This window comes from Acanthisitta chloris, unplaced genomic scaffold (genome assembly GCF_000695815.1).
Source record: "Acanthisitta chloris isolate BGI_N310 unplaced genomic scaffold, ASM69581v1 scaffold13729, whole genome shotgun sequence".
Classification (NCBI taxonomy): Eukaryota; Metazoa; Chordata; class Aves; order Passeriformes; family Acanthisittidae; genus Acanthisitta; species Acanthisitta chloris.
The window spans coordinates 1-19,054 of record NW_008689851.1 but is presented as its reverse complement, the minus strand read 5'-3'; the positions used below and the strand labels follow the sequence as shown (position 1 = coordinate 19,054).

General features: G+C 51.0%; 2 protein-coding genes across 2 annotated transcripts; one reads left to right on the top strand and one right to left on the bottom strand.

The window, feature by feature from the left end:
• Positions 1–1,151: 1,151 nt before the first annotated feature.
• Positions 1,152–14,460, top strand: L3MBTL2 (l(3)mbt-like 2 (Drosophila)). The gene is made up of 15 exons (XM_009081591.1): positions 1,152–1,412; positions 1,641–1,774; positions 2,112–2,235; positions 3,206–3,285; positions 4,089–4,206; positions 4,555–4,689; positions 5,352–5,440; positions 6,091–6,322; positions 7,012–7,091; positions 7,662–7,766; positions 8,879–9,026; positions 9,903–9,985; positions 11,578–11,812; positions 13,584–13,706; positions 14,351–14,460. The coding sequence occupies exons 1-15, from the start codon at positions 1,274–1,276 to the stop codon at positions 14,458–14,460; spliced, it is 1,935 nt and encodes a 644-aa protein (XP_009079839.1). The 5' UTR covers positions 1,152–1,273.
• Positions 14,461–17,051: 2,591 nt separating this feature from the next.
• On the bottom strand, positions 17,052–19,049 carry LOC103808785 (chondroadherin-like protein; the record flags this gene model as incomplete). Its single annotated transcript, XM_009081590.1, has 3 exons — positions 17,052–17,277; positions 17,629–17,795; positions 18,492–19,049. Coding segments are annotated over 3 exons (951 nt in total), but the record flags the coding sequence as incomplete, so codon positions are not given.
• Between the last annotated feature and the right edge of the window lie 5 nt (positions 19,050–19,054).

Below are 19,054 nucleotides of genomic sequence, written 5' to 3'. Positions count from 1 at the left end.
AGGGGCCATAGGGCGGTGAAAATGGGATTTTTTTGTGAGGGGGTGAGGTCTTGCAGGCGTTGGGAATGCTGCCTGGAGGGTGTGGGTCCGCGGGAGAGTGTCTGTGTCTCCAAGGGACAGCCCGGGAACTTTGGGTGTGTTGTGTGGGAGAGCCAGGGAGGATGTGAGGAGGCAGCAGTGAGTGGAGTCTGAGCTGCCTGGCCGTGTGTCTGTAACAATAACAGGGGTCAGAGGGAATTTAGCACTGGAGGGTGATGGACTTGCTGCTGATGTTTTGTTGTTGCCTGCTGGGATGGTATTCTGGTGCCTCGTGTAGCTGTTTGAACCTGCCTTTTCTGTTCCATCACTCCCTGTGCTGGTGCCAAATCCTTGTTGCTCTTTCATCAGTTGCTGACACCTTTTCCCGGCCTCTTTTGTGCTCATTTGGAGCCTGTCTCAAGATTCTTCTAGTGTGAGAAACAGTCACTGGTTTTCTGTGCTCTTTCTTCAGTCACTGCCTCTCTGATCTGCAGCTGTAACAGGAGGTACAAAGAGCTAGTGAAGGTGTTTGGCTGTGGAGGCATCTGGCTGTAGGCAAAGACTTACACCAGACATTCTGCCATCCTGCTGGTGGTCTCTGAACCGAAGGCAGCTGTGGGCTGTGCAGCTTCCAAAGGGCATGAACCCTCTGCAGAGCCATTGGCCCTGCTGACTTCCAGGCTGTGCTGGTCTTGTGAGCTGTGGTGGCCAGAGCCTGCAGCTCTGTGCTCTACACTGGAAATCAGTGGTGACTTTAATCTTCATGATGTCTGCACTGCAACTGTGTTGGGAGAAGCATTGACTGGGAGGACTCAGTCTCATCTATTTCGTCAGCATGGCAGTGTAGTTCCCTGTACTCTTGCCATGTTCCTCAAGCTGGTTTCTATCTGGCTGCAGCTCTGTGGCACTTTCCTCTCGGGGAGAAGGATGCAGCCAGTAAAGGGACCTGTTGTGTGGGTAATAGTTTCCCTGCTAGGGATTCAGGCTCCTGCCTTTGGGCTCATTACATGTTGCTCACCCTGAGGCTTCTCCCTGGTCCCAGAGGCACCCCCAGGCCGCAGAGGCAGGTTTGTGGTGTGGTGTGATGTTAAATGTCTGTTTCAAAGCAGAATGGCTCTTTTTGCAGTTGGTGTCTGCCTTCTGCCACAAAACTTCATCTTTCGAGCGGGCAGAGGAGGAAGGTGGTGACGATGAGAGGGAGGATGAATTGGACATCTTTGGGGGCTATGGCAGCCTCCCAGCCTGCAACAGCAGCATGAGCAGCGACAGCAGCTCCTGCCTAGAGGACTCCAGTGAGGATGAGGTGCCAGAACGGGAAGCTGGAGAGCTTTCGGCCTCTCCCATACACCAGCCGACCACAGGCCGACTCACAGAGGAGAGTGGCTCTGAGCCAGGTACTGCACCGCCTGCCTGCTCTGCCTAGAGCACGTGTGGGATGGAAACAGCACGGGCTGGGGGTGCCGAAGGCTATGTGACTGCTCCCTGAGGGGCAGCACTGGATTGAGACTGCATTTTCTGGGCTCTGTGGGGCAGCTGTTACATGTAATGAGGATTAGCTGGACTCAGCTCTGTCTTTGGAGTGCACCAGCCCTGCTCACGTTTCTGTGCCTTCCTTCTCTCAGCTGTGTGCGAGATGTGTGGGATTGTGGGCACCAGGGACGCTTTCTTCTCCAAGACCAAACGTTTCTGCAGCGTCTCCTGTTCCAGAAGCTACTCCTCAAATTCCAAGAAGGCCAGCATCCTGGCCAGACTGCAAGTGAGTCAAAAGCCTTCCAGTCTTTCCTGGGCAGTGGAGCAGGATGTGTCTGTATGCAGGCATGGGGGTTTGCTCTCTAGTTAAAATCAGATTGACATTCCCAGTGGTTTGTTTTCCCTGCCTGAAGTCTCCAGGGCATGTAAACCAGCTTCCTAAAAGCTGAGGAAGGACACATTGATATTTTACCTGCTGTTTCTTCTTGTTTCTGTGAGCATTAGTAAATATTATAGTGACTTGAAAATCACACCAAGGAAGAGATGCATGCCCAGCTGTTCAGTTGCAGGGATTGGCTTCCTCTCCTGTGCCACTAACATTCCTAATGTGCCTTCTTTTGTAGGGGAAGCCACCAACAAAGAAAGCTAAAGTTCTGCACAAGGCATCCTGGTCAGCCAAGATCGGGGCCTTTCTCCATTCACAGGGCACGGGACAGCTGGCAGATGGGACACTGACAGGCCAGGATGGTGAGTGTAGGTGAGGTGTGAGAAGGTGCAGCTACTGGACCCACAGAAATCGGGATGCCTGGAGGGCTGCAAGCTCTGCAGTCCTCCTCCCCTCTGGTATGCTGCCTTGTACTGAAATGATGCGTGGATCACTCTGACACAGGCTGGAGGATGCAGGGCATGTCCCTCTCCCTCTGCTAACGGAGCTCTGGTGGTTTCCTGCCCAGTTACTGTAGCCTCATCCTCACTCCTCATATGATGACCCGGAGCATAAGCCCTGTAGTTCCAGCCCCAGGAGGTGCTGACTTCTGCTGGCAAAGGTCACTTGAAGGTGTCCTGCTGCTCCCAGACATTCTGCTTGTGGTGAGATACATTTCACCCGATTCACTCACTGATCAACTTCAGGCATAACCAGTCACTGCAGCTGAAGGAGCAGCAAGTTACTGTGTTAGGGGAAGAAGTGAGCCCTGGGGCATGGCAGCAGCAGGAGTGATCCTTGAACAGACTGCTGCTGGAGCAGAGCTGTAGCCTTGGATCAGGAGTGACTGTGGGTTTAATGTCTCAGTGCCTTGCTCTGATTTTCCCAGCACCCTCTGAGGAAGCAGGTGCTGCTGCTATGACCCTACAGTGTTTCTGCTGACAGGCAAAAGTGCAAAGTGGTTTAGCACCAAAAGGATTCATTCTCCACTTCCCCTGGAGTGCCTGAGCCCTGGGCTGGCCTTGGCCCCTTTTTTTGTTCCTCCTGCTCCCCCTTTCCCAGAAGCAAGTGACAGTAAAGACTGCTTATGTGTTTTGCCACTGATGGGGGCTGGTCACTGTGCACTTGTAGGATCTAATTTCTCACCAGGGAAAATGCACTGGAATGCAGAATCCCTGTGTGCTGGGGCAGGGTCCTAGTGCCTGGAGGTTCCAAGCTGTAGTCCAGAGGTAACTGAGCGCTCTGTGCCTTTTCTGTGATCTCACCTGACTCTGCTCTCCTGTCTACTTACAGCACTCGTCCTGGGCTTTGACTGGGGGAAGTATGTGCAGGAGCATGGCTACAAGGCAGCTCCTGTCAGCTGCTTCAAACACGTGAGTTCTACTGTGCTGTGCATTGCAGTGTACACAGGGCAGGGTGTGTGCAGGGGCCTCCCCTGTGCTCCTGTGACGGGGTGAGGAGAGGCCCAGAGGGTGGTTACTGAGCCCCAGATGATGCTAGGAAAGAAGCTGGGGTTTCTCACAGCTAAGAATGGGAGTCTCACAAAGGGACTGGGAGTTTTGGGGGAGGAAGCAGAGGGGGAGTTGATAGAAGGACTGCTGGTGGTGATGGCCCAGTGCTGACTGGGGACAGAATTAGTGCTGACTGGGGAGGATAGTGGGAAGATCCCAGTTACCTTTGCAGTTTGTATGGGTGGGCTCAGCCCAGGGTCATGTGCAGGGAGAAACTCATCTTTTGTGGGCCTGGCCAGCATGTCTGATTCTGTTAAGATTCACTTGTTATATTCCTTTTGAGTTGTGGTCTGTGGTAATACTGACATTTCCTTTTTCTTGAGGATAAGTCAGGCAGATATGGCAGTTTTACTGATGGCTAGGTATTTTTATGCCACAGGGGAATGGCAGCAGCTACTTTGGGATAATAGGACAGCTGGCAGTGGACTAGTTAAGCATTGCTATATGATTTTCTGCCTTTTGAGATCCTCAGTGAACACCCCAGTGAGATGTTTGGGACAGTTCAGTTGCATTTCAAGGAATTGGCAGGTGTTGGAAGAGTAAGGCTTGTGCCTAAGGTGAAAGTGTAGCAGCCTAAAACATGTCTCTGAAAGCTAGAAGGAGGGCCTGAGCCCTGCTCTACCTGTCAACACCCCTCTCCCAACGTGGCTGCCTCAATCCTTCAGGTGCCGCTCTTCGATCAGTGGGACGATGTGGTGAAGGGTATGAAAGTGGAAGTGCTGAACAGCGATGCTGTGCTCCCCAGCCGTGTGTACTGGATTGCATCTGTCATCCAGGTTGTAGGTATGTCTCTGGTACAATGCCTGACAGCTGGGGATGGCTGACCTTCAAGGGAAGCTTTAGAGAGCCCAGTGGAGGTGGTCAAGCAAAACAGTAGCTCTTTGGAGCTCTACAACTACAGAGAAATTCTGGAACGGGAAATACCATAGTGCAGGAGTGGGAGGAAATGAGCATGTGGTTCCTCTTCTGGTTGCTGGGCAATTTGCAGGATTTGTTCTGCCTTCAGAATGCCTGGAGAATCTCTTGATAACCTGTGCAGAGCTCTGAAGGCCATGCCATAGGTACTAAGCCTGTGGTGCCAAATTCTTGGCCTCTAATGCCTTTGTCTGGTTGTCTGCTGTGTCCTGGCAGGGTACAGGGCCCTTCTGCGATATGAGGGCTTTGAGAACGATGCTGGCCACGACTTCTGGTGCAATTTGGGCACAGTGGGTATTCATCCTATTGGCTGGTGTGCCATCAACAGCAAACTCCTGGTACCACCACAAAGTGAGTGCGGGGCAAGAGGGGTCAGCACATGCCTGGGCATGGAGGAGCCTTGGTTGTGCTTAGCACGGGGGGACAGGTGCTCCCATTGTATGTTGGACCAGAGCTCCATTGGTGCTTTGAGTTACACACAACGGTTCTTTGAGAAGCTGGAGACTGCTTGGACTGCTCCCTTTATCTCCCTATGGTTGACACAGGGATGCTGGATACAGAGCTGATCTCAGACCTGTGGGGACTAATGCAGGTGGCTGTTCCTCCTTCTAATCCACATGATAGCTGGACTTGCCTTTTGAAGGAATATTTTTGGTCCTACATCCTGGGCATTGTCCCTGGGAAGCACAGTGGCTCTAGTTGCTGCTCAGCTAGCAGTTCAGAGAGGGATGCCAGTTTAGCAGAATTCTGTGAGATTGGCTTGATATGGCTCATGTGTTTTTTCTCTAATGCCACTTCCTCATCATCTAGATCAGTGGGGTTGTGTGTGTGCTTGGCCCAGTCCATTCTGTAATGCAGATCCCTTGCAGCATGTTGTGGGGCCAAGCTGGCAGAAGGAGAGTACAGAATCCAAATGTGAAGGCAGCATTTTAATGCAAATGGGCTCTCAGAGAGTGTGGTGCTGGAATTATTTTGGTCATGAAGATGTGCTTTTTTTCCCTGTGTATATGTAGGTATTCATGCCAAGTACACTGACTGGAAAAGTTACCTCATGAAAAAACTGGTGGGAGCCAGGACCATCCCAGTGGATTTCCACATGAAGGTAAATGTGGGAGGCTGTCATTTTGTGTGGGGAAATGAAGCTGAAGCCAAGAGATGTGTGCAACACATCTCTTCTGGTCCTAGTCTGTGCAGCTTCTGTGTGCCTTGAAACCTGGGCAGGTCAGAGGCAGAGAATTCTTCTCCATGCTCCTAAGATACCTGCCCTGATGCTGTGGGTAATGGCACAGCCTCCATGCCCTGTCAGCACAACTATTTCTCCTTTGGATCATAGATGGGCTTTAAAAGCTGTTGTCACGTAGTCTGCTGGGAAATACTGAGGATGAGTTTTGCCATTTTGCTGAAGGGAGAGGCCAGCACAGCTCCAACCTGGCCTTTCCCTGCCAGGTTTCAGTGCCAGGGAGTGGCTCAGAGAAAAACCTTTTCCTTCAGTGTTGATAGCACAGCAGCCTGCAGGGAGTGAGAGGGACACAGGCTCCTCTTGGTGCGTGTGCCCAGCTATGTTGTCATGTCTGGAGCTGGCAGCTCCCTGTCTCTGTGATGAACCCACTCCTATGTATCCATCCCCAGTCAGCTTTGGGCAGTGCTGAGGTTTGGCCAGCATGTCTGGGGGGAAAGCTGTTCCTCTGAAGTGTTTGGAGAAGGAAAACACCAAGTGTGGTGGATCTCACCTTCTCTGTTTGTCGTTGCCAGATGGCGGAGAGCATGAAGTACCCGTTCCGGCAGGGCATGCGGGTTGAGGTGGTGGATAAGAACTACGTGTCCCAGACACGTATGGCAGTGGTGGACACTGTGATTGGGGGCAGAGTGAGACTCCTCTATGAGGATGGTGACAGCGATGATGACTTCTGGTGCCACATGTGGAGTCCCCTCATCCATCCCGTGGGCTGGTCACGGAGAGTTGGTCACAACATGAAGAATACAGGTAAGGACTGGGGCACTGCGAGCATCTTCTGATTTGCTGTGACCTGCCTGGATGGACCCTGCTGTTGACATCAGTCTTGACATGCTGAAAGTCAGGCAGTTGCCTCAGGACCTGACAGATAAAGTCTGTATAGTTGTGTTTCTGCTGCTTTTCCCCTGAGTAGATAAAAGCCTTATGATCTGCTACCACAGGTCAGGACAGGGCACTGTAGGGTTTCTTACCTGATGCAGATAGTCTATCCCCACAGTGTGAGAATGCAGAGTTTGCAACATCACAGATGTTTATAGTCTTTTTGAGGAAATTCATGCTGGCTTCTGTAACACTGGATGCCAGCAGGTTATCTTTCTCTGGACTTTACAGAGAGGATTTGTTGATCAGCTCAGACTGGCAGAAAAAAAGCAAGACTTTAGCTCTGCTGATCCTTTTGGTTGTGTCTCCCTTCCTTGCTGCCTCTCCCTGGTGATTGCAGCTGCATGTAGAGGTGTTATCAGTAGTGCTGAGGAAGCTGAGCCATCTGCTTTGAGCAAGTCCTGCATCACAGCCTGTTTTATGAGAAGGTGTAGAGGGACTGACCTGTTCTCTTTCTGACATGGTCTCTCATCAAGGGTGTTTATAGCAGCTGGGCTCTCACCAGGAAGTAACTAACCAGTATGTTTTCTGCCTCTCTTTGTTTCTTCCATTCCCCACAGAAGAAAAGCGTAATGACATGGCAAACCATCCCACCTTCCGGAAGATCTACTGCGATGCCGTCCCCTATCTGTTCAAGAAGGTAGGACAAATCTGCCTTTCTGTGTGGACAACAGCAGAGGAAGCAGTGATACCACTTCCTGGGGTATACATGCTGCAGTGGGAGTTTTTGGGGATGTCTCACTGGTCTGTCTTATAGCAAAGGGTAGTAAGGTGTTCGGGGTATCAAGGCTGTGGTTGGGCAGGGGCAGGTCAAAAGACAGTAACAAATCGAGGGATTCAATTGAAAAGCAAGCAGTTGCTTGGAGCTTTGAGTTGGAAAGGGAAGATGATTGCACAGGAGAGACCAGTTCTGAGAAGGAGCTGGATCATGCTGGTGAGGACTGAGGTGAGAAGGAGGCTTGCTTTGTGGTGAAGCTGAGTGCTAGGCCTGGCTCTCTGACTGACCAGAGCCTTGGCAGGAGGTTGCTGACACACACACAGTGCTGGTTTGGCTGCCTCTTTGTATTTCTTGTAATTTACATTTCTTCTTTCCCCTCTCAACTGGAGTTGAGCCAAGCTAAGAAGTGCTATTTGCACTTGCTGTGCTTGGTGTCAGGGTGGGACTGTCCTATCCCTGCGACAGCATATGGTATACCAGAGTCTCCCTTAGGTACGAGCTGTCTATTCTGAAGGTGGATGGTTTGAGGAAGGCATGAAACTGGAAGCCATTGACCCCCTGAATCTGGGCAACATTTGTGTGGCCACTGTTTGCAAGGTAAGTTCAGTGGGCAGAAGGGAGTCTACTGCATGTAGCTGAGACCTCAGGTCTTTTCAAATGAATAAGACTAGGTAGGATTTTGCATGAGGGAGAGGAGAGGCTGGTGTGTGGAGGGAACTGGAACATTACCTAGGAGGTTTGAGAAGCTGAAGATGACCAGCAGTTGTCCATGTGTGCCTAAGTGGACAGCTTGAAGATGAGCATGCTTGGTCTGCAAGCTAGCTGTCCAGTGTGTGTGACTGGCAGCCACCCTTTTTCCATGGGCATGCAGTAGGGAAGATTTGTTCTCCAGTTCTGAGAGCCTGAGAGCATAGAGAGGCCTCTGTGGAAAGCAGAGAAAAATGGTGAGGTGACCTTTGTGGGGAATGGTGTGTGTATGGGCAGTATTCACTGGTGTAGGAAACTGGGGATGGCTGTTTCTCCTTCTGTCTCTCTTGAGCTCACTAGCAAGTGAGCTCTATTCTTGTGCTGGTGTTGGGAAGTAAACTGCCTGCTCAGGTTTCCTCAGTGAGGTGTGTTGTATGTCCTAAAGTGTAGCATCGACTTGGGCTTTTCCTGCTTCCTCAGAAAGCTGTTTGCCTTTGTAGAACACTTGGAGTTTGGGTGGGAGAACTCTTTAAAATGTGTCTATAAAATGTTGCCTTCAGCCATTGCTTGGAAATGTGAAGAGGCTGGGACAGATATGCCTATCGTGTTTGGTAGGCACTCGTTATTGGTGAGTGATTGGATGGGACAAGTATCATTGCTGTAGGAAGTGGCGAGTCTGAAGGTGGTGGCCCTTCTCTTCTGCCCAGTAACAAATTCACAATCTGGATGGTGAGAAGGGTTTGTGGGCTGCCAGTAAAGTCTGTTTCTGAGAGAGAATGTAGCTCCTGACCATTTATGGCTGAGTTTTTTTCACAAGACTATTAAGTATTGTTTCCAGTCCTGCAGAAATTACTGCCTTGGGGATTAGCTGGTGTTGACTAACGTATCAGGAGAAGGTACTGCATGCCATGGAGCACACTGTCTGGTGGCAATTGTGATGGATCTGTGGGGATTCTTGGGGGAATCCTTTGAGAGGAGAGGCAAGCAAAACTCTACACTCAGGCCCTGCACTCCCATCTCAGGTCCTCTTGGATGGGTATCTCATGATCAGCATCGATGGAGCCACCTCTTCTCATGGCTCTGACTGGTTCTGCTATCATGCCTCCTCGCATGCCATCTTCCCTGCCAACTTCTGTAAGAGGAACAACATCGATCTGACGCCTCCAAAAGGTGAGATTTGGACTCTGCCCTGGGGTACAAACCTGTGTGCAGAATCTGCTGGGTGATGCTCTTCTGAAATGAGTCAGGTTCAGATGACTCAAGACCACAAGGTCCTAATGTGCTTGTTTTTCAGTGAGATAGGGCTAGTTCAGAGAGCCCAGGCCACCTGAGCTCTGCCCATGTACCAAGTCTTGGTACTTTGTGGGAAGGAGGTCACGTCTCCAGAGGATGTTAATGGCATGGTGGTTAGCTCCTGGTGGATCAGTGGAAGAGGTGTACAATCCCCAAACTGAACAGAATAGGTTTAAAGGATAGAGGGTGGGAAGGGATAAGCAGAGCCATTGCTTCATGAGTCAGTACTTAAGTGTCAGGAGTCATCTCTATTCTTCTTGTATGAATAAATCTGGGACTAGGATTTCTGCAGAATCCTGAGAGGCAATCACCCTAGGAGTGTCTTTGCTACCTTGTTGGACCGTACCCAAAAGTGCTTGCTCTGGCCTTCTGTGTTGCAGTACTTCTGTGCAGTGCTGTTCTGTCTTCCTGGGATGTTCCTTTTGGTGGAAGAAAGATTGGTCTTAGTAGTGTGTTTTGAACACACTTCTTCCTACCTGTTGCCGCTCCTAACCTTTCTCTGTGGTCTGGATCTATGGCTGACACAGGTGTTCAGAGCTGCAGCTTGTACTTTTCTGCATTTGCCCACTGCAGGGGGTGCTGGACTCTCATGGAATCTGTGCACTAGGTTCAAGATCAGGCTCTGCATGCTGGTTCATGAACCTGCTTTGCAACCAGTTGCTATGTCTCCTTCCTGTCTCTATTCTGCCTTTTCCCCCAGCTGGTCTACCCAGTGACTGCCTTTTGACCTCTTACCATTTCTTTCTGCTGCAGGGAAAGATGCAGAGACCTTCAGCTGGGAAAGTTACCTGGAAGAGACTAAATCAAGACCTGCTCCATCACGGCTCTTCAACACAGTGAGTGTTGCAAAGAAGAAGATGTGTAGTCAGCAAGGAGGAGCACAAGAGCTCTGGCTGTCACAGGATCACTTGTCACAGGGTCTGCTTGTCCAACACCCCTGCTACAGCAGGGTCACCTGTGGCAGGTCGCCCAGGACTATGTCCAGATGACTTTTGGATATCTCCATGGATGGAAACTCCCCAACCTCTCTGGGCAGCCTGTGCCAGTCAGTGCTTAGTTGCCCTCACAGTGAGAAGTGTCTCCTGATGTTCAGAGGGAACCTCCTATGTTTCGGTTTGTGCCTATTGCCTCTGGTCCTGTCATTGGGCACTACGAGAGGAGTCTGACTCCATCTGACCCCTCACTTCAGGCATATTTATACACATTAATAAGAACCCCCGAGCCTTCTTTGCTCCAGGCTGAATAGTAGCAACTCTCTCAGCCTTTCCTCATACAAAAGATGCTCCAGTTCCCTCATTGTCTTCCTGGCCCTTTGCTGGACTCTCTCCAGTATGTCCATGTCTCTCCTGTACTGTGGAGCCCAGAGCTGGAGCCAGCACTCCAGGTGTGGCCTCACCAGTGCCAAGCAGATGGGGAGGATCCCCTATGTCAGTCTGCTGGGAACGTTCCTCCTAATGCAGCCCAGGTTACCATTAGCCTTCTTTGTCCCAAAGGCACATCGCTGGTTCAGGTCCAGCTTAGTGTCCAGTGGGATCCCCGGGCCCTTTCTGTCAAACTGCTTTCTAGTCACTCTTCCACCAGCATGTGCTGGTGCCTGTGGTTCTTCCTGCCCAGGTACAGGATTTTACCATTTCTCCAGCTTGTCAAGGTGCCTCTGGATGGCAGCACAACCCTCTAATATATTCAGTCTCTCCTCCCAGTTTTCCATCACAAGCAAACTAGTTTGACATGACACTCTGTCATGTTATCCAGATAATTAATGAAGATGTTAAATGGGATTGAATCCAGTATTGACCCCTGGAGTACACCACTGATTACTGGCCTACAGCTAGACTTCATGTCACTAATAACCGTCCTCTGGGCTCAGGCACTCAGCCAGTTTTCAGTCTATCTTGCTGTCTCTGTATCCTCACCCAGCCTATACTTAATCACCTTTCCTATGAATATCTGATGGCAGACAGTGTCAAACAGCCCTGTTTGGCTGGTTGAGGCATCAGTGTCCTGTCTTTGTGGGTGTGATTCCATGGTGTTTCTGGGAGCTCCAGGCTGCTGGTGGGTTCTGCACTGCTTATTGCCTGTGGTTGTGTGGCTGGCATGTTGGGTGGAGGGTGTCTGCTTTACATCAGCCAGACTGCTACAGCATCTGGGCTTGGGCTGGTCTTTCTGATTTCCCAGGGATATCTCAGGTAATGGGTTTGATTTTGTCCTTTAGCTGCTGCCTGCTGCTCCCCCCAGGTCAGAATCTTGCTTCTGAAGGTGGGCTGAGGAAAGAGCTGGCCTTGGATCTGTTCTTGGGTTTGTGGGCTTGTTCTCTGTCTGCTTGCTTTAGGCTGGAGGCAAGCCTGTTCTAGGGTGCTGGTGGGCAGATGCAAGTTTGGACTGGGTGCAATGACCTTGGGTTTTCTTTTTTCCGTTTTTATGCACTCAGGACTGTCCAAACCATGGCTTCAAGGCGGGCATGAAGGTGGAGGCAGTGGACCTGATGGAGCCGCGGCTCATCTGCGTGGCCACGGTGAAGCGTGTGGTCCAGCGCCTCCTTAGCATCCATTTTGATGGCTGGGACAACGAGTATGACCAGTGGGTGGACTGCGAGTCTCCAGACATTTATCCTGTGGGGTGGTGTGAGCTGATAGGCTACCAACTTCAACCTCCTGTTGTTCCAGGTGAGGGAAGATTTTGCTGTGGTTTCTAATGCTAGAGACAAAGGTTTCCTCCTTCATGTTCTGTGAGTGGCTCCTTTTGGTTTTGGGGCCTTACAGGAAGGAGCAAATGGCCTTCTTGATTTGCACTAGCTACCATAGATCTTCCTCTGCTGCCACACATTCTAGCAGCTGGCAGAGGGAGGAGTCTGTGGTGGGGAGAAAACAGCCTGAGATTTGAGGTTGGCTCTGTTTTCCCTGTGTTGCCCCACTTGCACACCGAGAATTGGTGAAATTGGGTAGAGTTCCAGGTGGTCCTATCCCTGCACAGCTCCCTTTTACTAAGCATACCTATAACCTCAGCCAGATAGCAGGGGGAGCTTGGCCCTTGCCTCCTTATCTCATCAACTCCATCTGTAAAAGGTAAGAGCATCCCTCTCGAGAGTTTATTCCTTCCCTTGTCACAAGGAGGCCACTGCCTCACCTTTGTAGATGCTTTCCTTCTTTTCCTAAACTATGAATCTTGTTTCTTTACTGCCCCTGCCAAATCTGTACTGGGCCTCTCTCCCCTGTGCTGCCTCAGCCTGCCGACCTGGGCCCTTGCCTGGAAGCACAGACAGCAACTGCACTATAGCCTTGCTTTCCCCTCAGCTGGTTGTCTTGGGAAGAGGGCTTTGGCTCGGGGGGACGGGGATATCTTGTTTCTCTCTTATGTCACTTCATCCCAGTTACCTACTGGTTATGGGACTTGGCTTTCGTTTCCCTCTCGTCTCCATGACAGAGCCCACAACTCCAGTGAAGGCCAAGGAGGTGCCCAAGAAGAAGAAGAAACCCTATGGAAAGAAGAGTGAGTGATGTTTGATTAGTGCCCTCCCGCTCGCTCGCAGGCTGGGCCCAGTTAGAGGAACCCTGTTCATGTCCCATCAGAGCAGGAGAGAGAGGCCTTGTCTTGCTGTGGATGCCCTCAGTCAACTGTGGGTTTACCAACACAGCTTCATCCTTCTTACCTGCCCTGTTACCTAAAGAGCAGAGAGAGAGAGAGAGAGCTGTGTGGGAAGGATCTGTTCTGCAGTCTGTTTTTTGTTGGCAGAGGTATACATGGCACTTGCTTCCAGGTGTGAGGTTGTGCTGCTTTCTCTGGTGTGTTCATGGTTGGAGGGAGATGTTTGCTGCAGCTGAAGGGTAGCTGGAGAGCAACCCTGCCTGCTCTGTGCTGAGGGAAAGGAAGGCCTTCAGAGGGCTGAAGAGGCCAGTAGTGGGGCTGGACCATTTTATTGTTTCATCATGTCATTGTTGTTGTCATTGTTGCAGTAGCTGTGGCAAATCATGTTAGACAGACCAGAAATTCCTTTCTGGGGGTTGGAGGGGAAAGGACAAAGAGTAAAAAGAAGCTCAACCTAAATAAAAATGTCAGCTAAAACAGAGAACATTATTCTTACAATGTCCATGCCTTGCAGCCAACATGCTCATTGCCTAGGACTAGACCCAGACAGGTAAGCAAAGCTGACTCCACACTGATTCCAACAGGACCTGCTCCTTGGAAGTTAAGCACGTGCTGAAGTGCCTTGCCTTTAATGAAGGAGAACCCGGAGGAGCATGTGTTGAGATGATGACTATAGAGTTTTTCTCCAGTAGGCCATTTCTGTTGAGTAACCAGTTGGCAGCTAATGATCATGTAGCTTGCTGTTCAGTTGTGCTGGTCCTTGGCGAGTGGTTTCAAGGTGGAGCAGGGTTGCTGATTTTCCAGGGTAAAAGAAACACACTTTCCCCCATACTCTTTTATCTCTTTGTTAAGGAAGAAAGTTGCCTATCAAAACCCGCAGCGCCAAGCAGACTGCCAAGAGCCCTTCCACCCCGAAGACAAAACGAGAAGCAAAAGCTGCCAGCAAGGCTTGGTCAGAGCCAGCACCTGATGAGAGTAAGGGACAAGCGTTTTCTTTGCTTTCCTTGGGAAGGTTTACCCCCTGAGGAGGTTTAGTGGCACCAGTGCAGCTGGATGCCTCAATACTGCTGATACCTGCTGAGGGCCTGACTGCCCACTGAGCAGTCTGGTTTTGTGAGGGAGAGGAGACAAGATGGACGTGTCAGACGTGTGCTGTCACATCCCAATCCCCATAAGGGCTGTGGCAGCATGTGGGCACAGCCCACTGTGCACAGCACCATCTGCCAACCCAAGTGGATGCTGGGGAAGAGGGCGGGTGAGGCACCTTGTACACAGTCCCTGTTGTTCACAGAAGTTGAATTTCCCCTATGTGAACCCAGGCAGGTAGACAATGGACCACACCAGCTTTTCCTCCCTTGGCCCTAGGAGAAGTTGTTCTTGGGAGCTGGTAGCTGAATGCTGCCAGGGTTTATCTTGGTCCTGGTTGCTGTGACTGGGGGTAGATCTGCACTGGCATGACAGGGCTGCCTGTAGTGAGGGATCCTCAAGAGGTGGGCTGGAAACATGGAGCATTTTGAGTATCGGCATGAACAGAGCTGGTTTGGAAGTGGTGCACTACCTGCGCAAGGCAGCATGGGTTGATTTTATTTACTTACTTTTCTCTTTCTGTCTCCTGATAGTCATTGCTGTGCAGGTCAAAGAAGAAACCATTGACCCCTCAGAAGCAGAGTTTGGAGACACAAAGCTTCCTGTTCCCATCAGCAGCATAAAGCAGGAGGTCACGAACTGATCCTGGAGTATCTCTCCTGCTGCCCACAGCAGCTTCACCTTGTGGCCCTTTGGGGAAGGAGCAAAGGGATGCAGAAGACTAAAAGGGCCTTCCCTTTTCAAAGCAGACCACGCTGCAGCATCACAACTCTGCTTTCCTGGTGTGCAAGAAGATTCCCCCAGACTTGTAATACTAAGCCCTGGGAAATAGATACTAGAAAGGTCCCAAGCACATTGAGGAGCAGGACCAGGGTGGCTGCTTGGGCTTTGAAGGCACCTTTTGGAGCAGGAGCTCCCAATGGAGAAAGAGGCTACCAGAGCACAAAGGGGCAGCTTGGGTTCTTGGCTGTGGCTGGAGGTGATGAGCTGCAGTCTGAGGTGATGTGTGCAGGCCACATGTGTCAGGAAATGGGCTGCCCTCATAGGACATGGTGCTGTGCTCCCTGGTCTAGGCCCAGCAACCCCCAAGAAAGTCAGGACAGGAAGAGTAGAAAGAGATGAAAAAGCAAAAAGAGATGATGATGCCTCTTGAAGGAGTAAGAGACTTCTTGGCCATCATTTCTTGCCTTTGAACCCAGAACTGCAGAGGACTCGGAGCACAGTTTGCATACAGAATTTTGTAACAGTCCTACTGTAAATATGATCTATGATCTGTACCCTAAAGCCCTGTGAATTAAATGTGGGGAAGAGGCCAAAGGCTTGTCTATTGCTTTCTGGGTCACCAGAATACCTCATTAGCCCAAACAGGGACAAGAGGACTGTAAAAGGTAAGTATAAGGAAACAGTGTTTCGGCGTGGTTTGGGTTGGTTTGGGGTTTGGTTGGTTTTTTTTTTAAGCATGAGACAGGGGCTGCTGTCTACTTGCCAGTTCTGCCTAAGGACTGAATATCACAAGATAACTGAAGGTGGTGATGCCTTTTCCCATTTACAGCAAAACTGTTAACATTCCTCTCTTTCCCCAGACTGGCCATCAAAGTTCAGGACAGAAATCAGAAAAGTCAGTGTGACTACAGTGATGAAAAACAGCTTTAACTCTCATGTGAAGTTCCTGTGAACTTTCTACAGGTGAGCAAGTGCCACTGCAGGGCAAGTGCTGTGGCAAACCCTGCAGGGAAGTGGTGGCTGCTCAGGACACTGCCTTGGCCACAAAATGGCTGTCTGCACCATGCTCCCTTCCAGCTTCCAGGAGAGAGCTTGAGCTGCCACAGTAGCTCTTGCTTTGCACAATGGTTCATGACCAACCTAATGTTGGCAATCTAACTGTCTAGAAAACACAGGGTAGACACTGGGAGTAATTAACACAGTCTTACTCTTTTCCCTTTTAAAGAGGCAAATGGACTGTTTAACTGGAGAGGGAAGGAGAGGCTGTGGGAGAACAATGAAACACGAGTGGAAAAGTGTGGAGGGTTTGTGTCAAACCAGGCACAAGAGCTGTGCCATCTCGGCCCATCCCCAGCTGCCCGCTGGGAGAGCTCTGGGCTCCTGGAGGAACTGTGATGGGATCAGCATGGCTGGGGGGAGGTGGATTTTTTTATGGAAGGCATGTAGTGGGCTTCCCTGTGACTGCTTGCCTGTCTTGACAGGTCTGCCTTTCATCTGCTTGCAATAGATGTCCTAATGTGGGAGGATTTCATTTCAGGGTGAAGCCATTGTCTTTCTTCACCTCCCTCTTGGGCTGTGCCTTTTCCCAGCCTGGCCAAACAGCTGGGCCACCTCTACAGTATGGTAATTTCCAAATGCCTTTGGCTTTTTCTCCTGGTTTTTTTTCTGTAACAGGCATTGGAATAGATTGCCTAGAGAGGTGGTGGAGTTACCATCCCTAGAGGTGTTTAAGAGGCACCAGGATGTGGTGCTGAATGATACAGTTTAGGGGTTACAGCAGAGTGACAGGTTAATGGTTGGACTTGATCTTAAAGGCCTCTTTCAACCCTGGTGATTCTATGAGTTCCATGCCCCACATGCTAGTTTAATGTTTATCTTTTAAAGCCTGTTCAAATTGAACAAATTTCTTCTGGACCTGGAGGTCCCAGCCTAGACTGCCATGGGGAATAGGTTATGTTGGGATCACTTAGGGGATCACTGATCCCATTTCACCAATCAGACCACTGATTGAATTTTACAGGGAAGAAAAGTTTTGATCTGCGTATGTTTTAATTATGAGGAGCTGCTGGGAATTCAGGCAATGTTTTCACTGATAATTTTTAAGCTTTCCAGCAAAAGATTTGCACCAGTGCAAGACCCTGGCTGGTTGGTGCTGGGTGCAGTCCTGCTCAGGGTTTTGGAAGCTGTGAAAGCTCAGCGCTCTTAAAAACAAACTTACGAATACCAGTTTTTCAACGTGACTGGAGGAAGCCTTGGGAAGAAAAAGGAAGTTGTTTTGAGTCATCAAGACATACTTCAGACTCTATAGAATGTACCTCTGTGTCCTGCAAAAACAAACCTTGTATCTTTGGCAAATCAGCATCCTTTTGGTGGCACCAGGCTCTCTCCTTTGTGCCTTGGGCAATATCCGTGACACCATGATAGGGACAAGTCTAGAAAAACTGCTCTCACCACAATGTAGGTATGGCCCTGTTGCATCCTGCACGTATGTCTTACACACCTTAGGAAACCCTAAACTCCATTCTTCTTGAAGCCTTGGGCTGGAGATTTTCCCCATCTATTTTTCTTGCTGGGCTTGCTTGTAGCCTTATTCTTCTCAGGATTGGCTTCTGCATCTTCACCTTGGCCCCAGCCAGGACAAGTTTGGAAGGTGGGGGAGAGCTTCACCTTCAGCCCCTGGACTTCTGCAGGGGACCCACAGGTGGCACCTACACGTAGGTTGAGTTTGTCGATCCACCTGGAAATGTGGCAGGAGATCAAGGAAAGGAATGGGCTGGGGGAAGGAAGAGGAGAAACTCTGCCCATGAGTGGATGATCACTTTCAAAGTCAGGCTAAGTTGATCAGGGTTGCACCTGGGTGACCTTTGAATAGCTCCATATTCACCCACCCCAGTTTGTGGCTGCTTTCCTTACACCACAAAAGCCCAAGATACTTCTATCCTTGCATGTAGGTGTGTGCTCCCTCTCAGTACCATGGGAGAAGACCCAAATTGGCCAGTGTGCTGTGAGCTTGTGCCTCCAGCATGGTAGGGCCCAGCTGCCTACCCTGGCTGTTCCCTGGGGCTGTTTCCCCCCTCGTGGCACTCACCTGCGCAGGGGAAGGAGCTGGCAATCACAGTGGAAAGGCACATCCTGCAGGTTGAGAATCTCCAGCCCCGTGAAGTTACGCATGTCAGGGATGTTGCTCATTTTGTTGTGCTCCAGGTAAAGGCTTCTGATCTTGGGCCCAAGGCCAGCAAAGGCACCAGGGGAAATCTGCAGGGGAGGGAGGATGAGTCAGGGGGGTCCTGATGGGGGCAGGGGCGCAAATCTCTGCCCCTGCACTGCTGATCAGCTTGAGGGGCTGAGACCCTGGACTGAACCCAGTGGCCCCATGAAAGAGCTGCTCTAGACAGAGGGGACTGTTAATTAGCTTGAGCAGTTTCAGTCATGTTTTGGGACAGAAGAGACCAATGTTCAGTCTTCTTAGAAAGAAGGTAATATGCAGGAGGTCTCAGAGTGATTCCTGGGTGCTGTGAAGATGCACAGTCCTTATGAGGGTGCTGCTAACACCACTTTCTTGAGAGGATGGATATATTCAGGGTAATAGTGGTGAAGAGTCCCGTAGGACAGCCTGTAATAAGAGAAGGAAAAATTTGGCCAGGGCCGGGGGAAGGATGTGATTTGGGTAATAGTCTGAACCCTACTGAAATTGGATCTTTAAGGACTGGAGGGAGTAAGCCTGTACCAGGGAAGCTGGGGGCAAGGTTGGAGCAAAGCAATGCTAGAGCTGAGCCTGGAGAAACCTGTTCCCAGCCAGGCTGTGGAACATCTCCTGAAGTCTTGGGAATTTGGGGACACTTGTTTGGATGACCCTATAGGGGCCACCAGCCCTGGGCGGTGGAACAAGATGGGGGCTGTGGCTGTGCCCTGTGGTGCCACTGCCCCTCAGAGGTCCCCTGCCACACTCACCTGCTCCAGGCCCATGTTGTCCAGGTAGAGGTACTGCAGACTGGAGGCCACTGGCAGGAAGGCACTGTCCCCTATGCGCTTGATGGGGTTTTGAGACAGCTTCAGCTCGCTCAGGGCGGGCAGGCCCCACAAGGCTGCCGTGGGCACCTCCACCAGATGGTTTCCCTCCAGCTGCAGCTTCTCCAGCATCTTGGTGGGAGCCAGCGCAGCAGGGGCTATGTCCCTGATGGCATTCCCAGCAAGGTAGAGCCAGTGCAACCCCTTGGCCCCAGCCAGGTCACCCTCTGCCAGCTCCCCGATGGTGTTGTGCTGCAGGTGGAGGGAGATGAGGTTGGGCAGGAGCTGGAAGGCGCCCGCGGGCAGACGGGTGAAGGCGTTGTGGTCCAGGTCGAGGTAGGCCAGCTGCGGGGCCCCCTGGAATGCGGCGGCTGTCAAGGTGGAGAGGTGGTTGTTGGTGAGGTACAGGTAGACCAGGCTCCCCAAGCCCCGCAGCGCCCCGGGCTGCAGTGCCCTGATGCCGCAGCTCTGCAGGTGGAGGGACACCAGCTCCTTCAGACCAGGGA

Bases quoted from the DNA above. Each gene is read 5' to 3' on its own strand.
- L3MBTL2 (XM_009081591.1), top strand. From the start codon at position 1,274: ATGAGCAGCGACAGCAGCTCCTGCCTAGAGGACTCCAGTGAGGATGAG. The intron at 4,207-4,554 runs GTATGTCTCTGG...GTGTCCTGGCAG, and splicing joins ATCTGTCATCCAGGTTGTAG to GGTACAGGGCCCTTCTGCGA. The intron at 4,690-5,351 runs GTGAGTGCGGGG...GTGTATATGTAG, and splicing joins ACTCCTGGTACCACCACAAA to GTATTCATGCCAAGTACACT.